Genomic DNA, 10738 nt, shown 5'->3' with positions numbered 1-10738 from the left:
TTTTTAGTAGAGATGGAGTTTTGCCATGTTGGCCAGGCTGGTCTTGAACTCCTGACCTCAGATGATCTGCCCACCTCAGCCTCCCAAAGTGCTGGGATTATAGGCATGAGCCACCACACCTGCCCAATATATAGTTTAAAACCGTATTTTTAACACAGCTAGAAATATAACTATATTTTTAAGCAGAAAAAAAATTTCCTTCTGATATCATTAGTACAAGAAAACATTGCTAATTTAAAATATTGAGTTGAAAATTAATAATGTATTTTATATTGTGGAATTTAAAAATCTAAAAGCACAGGACACATTTTCAGAAGAGGAATTTTACTTTTACCCACTTACGGTAATACTTGCAATATCAGAACATAATTAGGTTAAATAAATCAAATAAGGAATCCAGAAAAAACTGTTCTTGAGTTAAGCCAAGTACACACTGGCAATTCTGAGAAAGGAGAACACACATTAACAAAAAGAACACGCTAGCTCAAATGCAAGTTTATATGGTGAGCGTTTTTAAAGGATTTAAAAAGCATGCTCCATCAGCATAATAGCTTGTTCTCATTTACGTAACAGATGCATTTCTATCTGCTTGTGTACAGCAAAGGGTTAGAACTTGAATAAACTTATTTATGATTTCAGAAATGTGCTATTTTAGAAATGTACTCCATAGAATTTACTTCACTGCTCCTACCACTGATTCTTCAAATAAGCAAAGTACGGAAGGTCTTATCCCTTGAAAATGTTTTTAAACACTAGCACTTTAAGTTGAAACATTGGTAGAAACGTAGCAATGTCAGGTACAATGCCTATACTTAGTCTTATTTAAAATAAGAATTGAATGCACAACAGAAAATTTCTCATTTTCTTTATCATTGGAGGGAAGGGAAAGCAAGCAAGGTGGTGGGGGTATTGTTACACTATTTAAGGAAGAGCTGAATACAAAGACTATGAGTCTTTCATAGTCTCAACAATTCCACAGTGAATAACTGTGGATTATCTCATGTATAATTTACATTGGATCAAAAAAATGGGTTCCCCTCTGTGTATATCAATTTAATTCAAACCTTATTATCTTCAAAATACAAAGATGAATACTACAAGATAAACTCTAACTGCAATAGGTATTTTCTAAGTAGAAGACCAAACACCAAAGGGAATCCCTCTTTCCAATGTCTTTTGATATGACAAGATTTTGCCAGAGTGGAACTTAAATAAGCATTCTCATGGCCAAGTAAGAAACTACAGTTGTTGTGGGTATTACCCTACAATTACCATATGTATTACATATTAAATTAAACTCAGCATTAAATATGCTTGCATAATTATGCTGTTAATGATGATAGCAGTGATGATACTGGTGGAAAAAGCCTGTCTTTAGCCCAAGAAAAGGGAGAAAAACCTTAACAAGCAGAAAGCAGACACAGAGTTGGGCATTTTTTGACTAGGAAAGAGAATTTTAAGCATAGAAATATAAAAAGAAAAGTACTCCCTTATTTCCCCTATGTGGAAATAATATGATACATTTATTAGATATACTAGACAAGAACAGAACTAAGTACTCCAACTCTACTGCAGCATTACAAAATAATCATCCCTTCACCACAGTGTAAGATTTAAGGACAACCTGCCCAAGGATGCACGTTATATAAAACACAGCAAGATTGCTGCTGCCCTGCCAAGTACTTCCAGTCTCTACCCAGGTCCTACTGAAATACTGGTGGTCCCAATTAGTTTTATTGAAATAAATCTTTAAAGAAAAAGATAAAGCATTTAAAAAGACAAGTCAAAATGCTTCAGGAACCACATATCCAACACAAACTTTATCCTCAAATGAGTTATGTTTGCCTCGCACTAATAAACTTTTATTTCACTCAAATTAGAGCAAAAATCATCTATACATTAAGTATCTTCCCTGCCCAATAATTCAAAGAAAAAAAAAATCCAAAATGATTAGTAAAGAAAAATATAAGAATTAACAGACCCTTTAAATTTGTTTTAAATATTTTTAAAGTTAAAAAGTGTTTAAAGTTTGTAATTCCTAGTAGGAAAACATTATCTGAATGAATACCCTCATGGCAAACCACTGTGAAATGCTTCAGCTGCATTTAGGGGAGAGGAGTAGGGATTATCTTCAAAGCACCCCAGCTCTCTTGATGAGAAGGTCAGAGGTACACTGGTTTGTATTATTGCGACATCCATAAGGTGATCTAGGTTGCTTTTCCTTCAGTAAAGGCTTTATCAGAAGGGCATTATGCTTGACCTCCAAATTTGGCTGACAATTTGCTGATAAGATTCATAACCTTTGGGTTGCTCTGGTATTTTGACATATTTGCTGGGTTCTGAGCCACATCCTGGAAGGCCACCATAACTTCTGGATCCTGAAAAGAAAGGGTTTGTTAGTATTTAAAAAGTGTCCTACTAGGTCGGTAAGTTTATTATCCTAAAGTCTATCTATTATTTAAACCTAAAAAGGGTTTGTTAGTATTTTTAAAAGTGTCTTACTGGGTAAGTTTATTATCCTAAATTCCATCTCTTATTTAGACCTATAATTTGGTCATGGGTAAAATGGGGTTTAGAAAAGTCCCTGAAATGGGCCGGGCGCGGTGGCTCAAGCCTGTAATCCCAGCACTTTGGGAGGCCGAGGCGGGTGGATCACGAGGTCAAGAGATCGAGACCATCCTGGTCAACGTGGTGAAACCCCGTCTCTACTAATACAAAAAAAAAAATTAGCTGGGCATGGTGGCGTGTGCCTGTAATCCCAGCTACTCAGGAGGCTGAGGCAGGAGAATTGCCTGAACCCAGGAGACGGAGGTTGCGGTGAGCCGAGATCGCGCCATTGCACTCCAGCCTGGGTAACAAGAGCGAAACTCCGTCTCAAAAAAAAAAAAAAAAAAAAAAAAAAGAAAAGTCCCTGAAATAACAAAATCAAGCTGAATTATGTCATTTGAACTACATAATGAAAAAAAGCACATACGATTCTGACACAAAGAAAAGAACTGGATTTAATTGCCAACTATTACTAAGTATTTCCTAGCTTTCAAAATTTAAGTTACTCACTCTGCATAAAGAAAACAAATGTCACATCTGCATAATTAGCTATTTGCTAACTGTGATAAATAAAAAATAGCTACAAGAATAACCTTTGTCTCCACACAGAATTATGAAAGAACTGCCTTAATGATACAAAGTTCAAAGTTTTTCTTCCAAGTCTTACCTGCATGGCTGCAAGAACCTCCGGATCACTAAGAATTTCATTGAGTCCAGGCATTCCAGCCATTCCAGGCATGCCCCCTCCCATTCCAGGCATTCCTCCGGGAAAACCACCAGGCATTCCCCCAGGAAAACCACCTGTAATAAAAAATAAAAATAAAATAAAATAAAATAAAAAATGAAAGAACTGTGTAGATACTAATCACACTCCCAAATATTCTGACATAGTATTTCACCCACAAAAGTGCGGGTTCAAAGAATAAAGGTTCCACTAAGCACAAAGTAGTCTGAAAATTCTAATCAGACTGCAACAAGAAACAAATTATAGCTTCTAATTATCTCTTAAAAAACAAGGCTATAAATCAGACTTTGCTACCTCCTGGATTAACTTTTTTCTAGTCATAATACTGTTTTTGTTTGTTTTGAAATAGAGTCTTGCTCTGTCACCCAGGCTAGAGTGCACTGGTGCCATCTTGGCTAATTACAACCTCTGATTCCCAGGTTTAAGCAATTCTCCTGCCTCAGCCTCTCAAGTAGCAGGGACTACAGGCATGCACCACCACACCTAATTTTTGTATTTTTGGTAGAGATGGGGTTTCACCATGTTGGCCAGGCTGGTCTCAAACCCCTGACCCCAGGTGATCTGCCCGCCTGAACCTCCCAAAGTGCTGGGATTACAGGTGTGAGCCACTGCACCTGACAACTTTTTTCTAGTAATAATACTGTTAAAAAAAGACTAATCTCACCTTAAAAATAAAGAGTCATCTAATATTCCCTAAGATTACAAAGTTAGTCATTTTGATTATCTTTCAACTCTCCATTCTTGAATATTTGTCTGTTTAAATTTAAAATTAATTCATAGGAGTTTAGGTTTTTGTTTCAAATATACTCATCTGGTATAGTTCTTCCTTCGGTTAACAACTACTTAAACTGCTTGTTTATATGTTGCTTTTTCATTTCCATCTCAAATAAAATAAAAATTCTCTCAAAGTAAAACCAGAAACCTGCATTTTTAACAAGAATTCCTGGTGCTTCTCTATAGAGAATAATGCTCTAGCAAAAAAGATTTGATTCTCCCAGTATAATTTGTTAGATTATAAACCCAAATAATCTATTCTGTTCTTCAATACCATAAACCTGTGTGTCTACTGGAGATATTCTAAAATCACTATTAATAATATAGGGAAAGAGGCCAGGCATGGTGGCTCACGCCTGTAATCCCAGCACTTTGGGAGGCCGAGACAGGCAGATCACAAGGTCAAGAGATTGAGACCATCTTGGTCAACATGGTGAAACCCCATCTCTACTAAAAATTAAAAAATTAGCTGGGTGTGGTGGCGTGTGCCTGTAGTCCCAGCTACTTGGGAGGCTGAGGCAGGAGAATTGCTTGAACCCCAGAGGCAGAGGTTGCGGTGAGCCGAGATCATGCCATTGCACTCCAGCCTAGGCAACAAGAGCAAAACTGTTTCAAAATAATAGTAGTAATAACATAGGGAAAGACATTAACATTAATATATTTTACAAAGGGTCACTATAAGTAAAGCCGTAATAAAGAAGGAAACACATAATAAAGTCATTTCTACCTGCTTTAACAGTAATTAAAACACAACCATTAATAACTAACAATCACAGAGGAAGAAATCTAAGTAGACCGTAAAACAACTTTTAGCTTCTTTTGCTGCTCCTACTTAATGCTTTGAAAAATTAGTGCCTACCCATAACAAAATTACTGACCCAAGGCTTGTCAAATCTAAATAAAATGTATGTAACGGAAAATTATCTCTAGTACTAGTCCAACATTAGCAGTCATTTTCTAAAACAAAGATATCTAACAATAAGATTATTTATATTTTAAACAGGAAGTAAACTACGAGCTAAGTTTAATTTCTTACTTTTTCGTGAAACAGGAGGTCATCGTCAACATTTTTTCTAGGTATGTTTTCAGTTGCTGTGCACATACTCTTTCAGAATCAAGAACAGATTTTCTAGCCTCATATCATGTAACTAAGTTCTAACCAGTGACATATAAGCAAACGTGGCCTCTGAAAACTTTCCTTAAAAGAAAGCTAGTTATCATTAAACAACTGGAGATAGCTGTTTAAAAAACAAAAACTTAAGTCTTGTCCTGGTCTTTATATAAATTTCACATTGCTGTAATCAGAAAGTACTCAATAAATCTGCGTGCCTCTTCCATCTCTTCTATCTGCGTTTTAGTCCTGTCCACACTAGCAATATCTGATGATATTTGAAAGAGTAATCTGCTACTTTTACACTGGACTCAAAACATTTTTATGCTTAGTAATGCCATCATTTCTTTAACCTATAGTATCTTCATATCACTGTATAAGAGAACAAAATTAGAATATCACTTTATAATAAACATTATTTAAGTATTACATTAAAATATTACTGTATAACAGAACAAAACAGTTTTAACTTTTTAAAAAATATACCTGGAAAAGAGCCATACTGAGCTCCTGACTGTCGTCTGGCTTCTTCCTCCTTTAATACAAAAGGAAATATATTATATAATAAGTAAGTGCTGTCCATGCAAAACCATCAAAAAACTGTAAAATAATCTAGTAGATGGCAATACTGAACTAAAGTATATACTCTATATTGCCTTCAAAAATTTTTTCCAAATGCATTCTCAGTGAGCATTATTCTTGGTGATAATTTCAAGCAAAGTGTTTTACTTCTACTCTGGAAACAAACAAACCTGGAAAACAATTTACAGTGCTAATATGAAAACTATAAATTCAGGGCTGGGCGCGGTGGCTCACGCCTGTAATTCCAGCACTTTGGGAGGCTGAGGCGGGTGGATCTCGAGGTCAAGAGATCGAGACCATCCCGGTCAACATGGTGAAACCCGTCTCTACTAAAAATACAAAAAATTAGCTGGGCACGGTGGCGCGTGCCTGTAATCCCAGCTACTCAGGAGGCTGAGGCAGAAGAATTGCCTGAACCCAGGAGGCGGAGATTGCGGTGAGCTGAGAACGTGCCATTGCACTCCAGCCTGGGTCAAGAGCAAAACTCCGTCTGAAAAAAAAAAAAAAGAAAACTATAAATTCATCCTTTTTTGTTTTTTTTGAGACAGTTTCACTCTTGTTGCCCAGGCTGGAGTGCAACAGTGTGATCTCAGCCCACCACAACCTCTGCCTCCCGGGTTCAAGTGATTCTCCTGCCTCAGCCACCTGAGTAGCTGAGATTACAGGCATGCACCACCATGTCTGGCTAATTTTTTATTTTTAGTAGAGATGGGGTTTCTCATGGTGGTCAGGCTGGTCTTGAACTCCCGACCTCAGGTGATCTGCCCACCTCAGCATCCCAAAGTGCTGGGATTACAAGCATAAGCCACCGAGACCAGCCTTTCATCCTTGTTTTAAAATGCCTACATGGAAGGACAAGGCTAGATTACCAAGACAGCCATGACTTCTGTTTCCTATGTACATCTTTTCCATACTCTCCCTACACAATAAAAATGTAGATTTATTGATGTTTTGCTGCTTTTTAAAAGACAAAATGAAAGAAAAATAAATTTCCCTCATACGATACAGTTATAAAATTATCAAGGAGATACATAAATGTAAAATTTAAAGATTATGAACTATAACCTTAAAAATCAAGTATGATGCTTAATATTACATGACAAAAAATTAGAGTACAACATGTTATATAATACAGCCTTACGTTCTTTCATCCAACAATGTCAGAAATATGTAGGTAAATTATTGTCATTTTTTAAAGAGGTAGCATCACACTATGTTGCCCAGGCTAGTATTGAACTCCTGGGCTCAAGTGAACCTCCCACTTCAGTCTCCCAAACAGCTGGGACTACAGGCACTTGACACCTTGCCCTGCCAGAATCAATTTTAAATAGCAACACATCCACTGTCAGAAGAGAGGAAGAATCATAATTTAATTAATCTGGCCAAGCATCCTCAAAAGATCAAACAATAATGCCACCACGTTTTAATTACTTGACCTAGAAAAACTCTTGATTTTATAAAAACACAAACAAGAATACAAAATAGTGAAATAAAAGCTCACTGAAAAATTTAAGACTAAAAATGTTCCCAAAATTAAACACAGTGAAAGTGGACTCCTTATAAGTAATATCATTACTCCATAGAACTGTAGCCAGCATTAAATAAAAGAGCCAGAAATTAGAATTTTAGTGTACTAAAAACTCTGTATTTTCCTTCCATGGCTTAGCTATAGGAAATTTACCCTCTGGGCTTTCTCATGCTCTTCTCGAGCCTTCTTAACTCTTTCTATTCTTTCTTTGATCTCTCGCTCTTCACGTTTTCGCTCATACTTTCTCCGATGTTCTGCAATTTTCTGTGCCTAGAAAAAAAGAGACATAACTTAGCCTGCTCCAAAAGCTGAGTAAGGTTGACACAAAATATCTCTGTGGAGAAACGTTTAATTCAACATACAGTTCTGAAAACTGACAGATTTGCCTTGTAGAAAACGACATAACACAAGTTCAAGATTTAACAAAACCAACCTCAACTGCATGAGGCACTGTAAAACGGAGAAAAGGGCCTGGGATTTGAAGTAACAGAGAAATGTTATAATCTCCGATTAACAAACAGGTTTCAAACTGCATGATAATTCAGTGTTTAGGTTTCAGAAGGACAGCTGAGTTCAGTAGGAAGAGTATTATTAAGGATGTCTGCCGTGGAAGGCAGAGACTGGTAACACGTACTGCAAGTATATGCAACAGTATATTTAAGTTTCCATATCCATAAAATAGGAGAGGAAAAAATATTTAGTCTTATCAAATTGCTATAGTCTATATTACAGAGGGACATGTAAATATGTGTACCAGACATTAATAAATAGTAGTATCAAATACATTATCTGCATCTGTTATTTCCTCAGAGAATAAATCGAAGAGATTCATATTCAACTGTCACTTTAGCTTGTTTACAATTTTGCTGACAAGTTAGCACTGTTATAAGAAAACAGAAAACCAAATGAACTCTCTGGCAGTAAATAAGTTAAATTCAATACAATTTCCACTGCCTTAAAACCTCTGAGAGTAAATTCCTTACAGTTGAATTTCCCACAAAATGAGCCATGTGAATGCATTAAAATTATTTTAACCAACAATTTTAGAGAAAAATCATCCTTAAAAGCTGGAATGTTCTACCTTTGGGATTCAGTATTATTTTAAAAAGACTGAAATTTCTTTTTTTTTTCTTTGTTAAAGACAGTCTCACTCTGTCACCCAGGCTGGAGTGCAGTGGCACAATCCTGGCTCACTGCAACCTCCGCCTCCCAGGTTCAAGTGATTCTCCTGCCTCAGCCTACCAAGTAGCTGGGACTACAGGCGTGTGCCACCATGCCCAGCTAATTTTTTATATTTTTAGTAGAGACAGGGTTTCACTATGTTGGCCAGACTGGTCTTGAACTACTTGACCTCAGATGATCCACTCACCTCAGCCTCCCAAAGTGCTGGGATTACAGGCGTGAGCCACCGTGCCTGGCCAGAAAGAATGAAATTTCTTAACTTCCACAAGGCCTTCTTGCTTTGTAAAGTGGCTATGATATATAAGGACACACCACACTCAATCTTGGATAATGCTAATTATAGATTTTCTATTTGTTTCCTTGTTGTAAATCTGATACCTCCTTTTCTATTTCTAATTTTCTGGTTATAATTCCACCGCAGGCATCCAAACAAAGTAAGAGAACTTGCTCTAATAAAGCATGATAAATGAAAGCATGAAAACCTAGTAAGATCTCTAGAGTTGAGCACAAACTTCAGCAATTACAGATTTTTATCTTCCAATGGTTTGTTTCTTTGCTTGTTTTTCAGATGAATTATGGCTGCCACGGGTAAGCACTGGAGAAATGGAGTATTAAACTAATGACTTTCCCTTTCTCTACTTTAACATACCCTAGGTTGAACTTCTTTCAGCATTGCACTCGCATCTTCATCATAATCCAATTTACAGGCAAGGGCAAGATCATGGGCTGCTTCTTCCCAGTGGCCTAGAAGTCTGAAACAGATTTACACTCGTTTTAGGAGCCTTTTATACATATTAACTTATGTAGCATGATTATCTTTCTTCCTTACAAAACAGGATTGTTTTAGAACAGGTTTAAGTTAAATATTAACTATAAACTTTTTATAAACTAATTCAATTACTATATACCACTATTAGTTAACTCTATAAAAACCCCAAAATTAAATTTCCTCTATGGTAACTGTAAAGCTGCTCTTCTACTAAAAGCTAAAATACAAATGAAACCTTTCTTAAATCAGAATATCACAAAATTTCTAAAAAGTAGGTAGAGCCATAACTTTCAACTCACTCAAACCAGGATTAACACAATGTGTTAGCATTTAGCTACCTTCTATGTAACACAGAGAAGAAAATAATACATGTGTACAGCCTTTATAAAAAACACAGCACAGGTAAACCAGAAACTAAAGGTTGGTGGGGGCAGGTGAGAATGGGGTAGAGGACACAGCAACAGAAATGAGAATTCTCTGGGTATACCTTTTAACTCAGGTTTGACTCTTCAAACCTTTAAATGCTTCACATACTCGAAAAATAAGTATGAATCAAAAAAATGGAAATAAAGCAAACCTAAACCTGAATACAAACAGAAATAAGAAGCTGCGGCCAGGCACAGTGGATCATCTGAGGTCAGGAGTTCAAGACCAGCCTGGCAAACGTGGCAAAACCCCGTCTCTACTAAAAATGTAAAATTAGGCAGGCATGGTGGCACGTGCCTATAATCCCAGCTACTTGGGAGGCTAGGTAGAAGAACTGCTTGAACCCAGGGGGCAGAGGCTGCAGTGAGCCAAGATTGCACTTCACTCCAGCCTGGGTAAAACAGCAAAATTCCTCCTCAAAAAAAAAGGGGGGCAGGCTGTGTATTGCACTAACATAAGTTACACAGAAGAAATAAATTCAAGTAACTTTTAATAGTTATTTTTGACTATATATTTCAAGTGCAATATATATGCTAAGAACATCCCTCACTGGGTGTGGTGGCTCAAGCCTGTATTCTCAACACTTTGGCAGGCCAAGGAGGGCAGATTACTTGAGGCCAGGAGTTTGAGAACAGCCTGGCCAACATGGTGAAAACCCCCCCTCTACGAAAAATACAAAAAATTAGCCAGGCATGGTGGGGTATAACTGTTAAGTAATCCCAGCTACTCAAGAGGCTGAGGCAGGAGAATCACTTGAACCCGGAGCCAAGGTTGCAGTGAGCCAAGATTGCGTCACTGCACTCCAGTCTGGGAAAAAAAGCAAAACTCCTCAAAGATAAAAAAAAAAAAAAAGGGCGGGGACGGTGTATCACATTAACAACGTAAGTGACACAGAAGAAAAGAATTCAAGTAACTTTAATACAGTTATTTTTGACTATATATTTCAAGCGGGATATATATCCTAAGAACATTCCTGACTGGGCGTGGTGCCTCACTCCTATATTCTCCATACTTTGGGAGGCCAAGAAGGGCAGATTACTTGAGGCCAGGAGTTTGAGAACAGCCTGGCCAACA

General features: G+C 37.1%; 1 protein-coding gene across 1 annotated transcript in view; it reads right to left on the bottom strand.

The window, feature by feature from the left end:
• Positions 1 to 479: 479 nt before the first annotated feature.
• The window catches only part of ST13 (ST13 Hsp70 interacting protein), a 35371-nt gene continuing 25112 nt past the window's right edge, over positions 480 to 10738 (bottom strand). Inside the window, exons 8-12 of the mRNA XM_021668722.2 lie at positions 9119 to 9221; positions 7441 to 7557; positions 5664 to 5712; positions 3215 to 3348; positions 480 to 2378 (exon numbers count right to left, since the gene is read on the bottom strand). Of these exons, the coding sequence (XP_021524397.2) occupies positions 2250 to 2378; positions 3215 to 3348; positions 5664 to 5712; positions 7441 to 7557; positions 9119 to 9221 (532 nt within the window). The 3' untranslated portion in view covers positions 480 to 2249. The remainder of the gene's footprint in view (positions 2379 to 3214; positions 3349 to 5663; positions 5713 to 7440; positions 7558 to 9118; positions 9222 to 10738) is intronic.

The sequence above is a fragment of the Aotus nancymaae genome, unplaced genomic scaffold, assembly GCF_030222135.1.
Source record: "Aotus nancymaae isolate 86718 unplaced genomic scaffold, 86718_ANA_hifiasm-v0.15.2.pri h1tg000076l, whole genome shotgun sequence".
In the NCBI taxonomy this organism is placed as follows: Eukaryota; Metazoa; Chordata; class Mammalia; order Primates; family Aotidae; genus Aotus; species Aotus nancymaae.
Note: the sequence above shows the minus strand (reverse complement) of the source record. Positions and strands in the feature narration are given on the sequence as shown.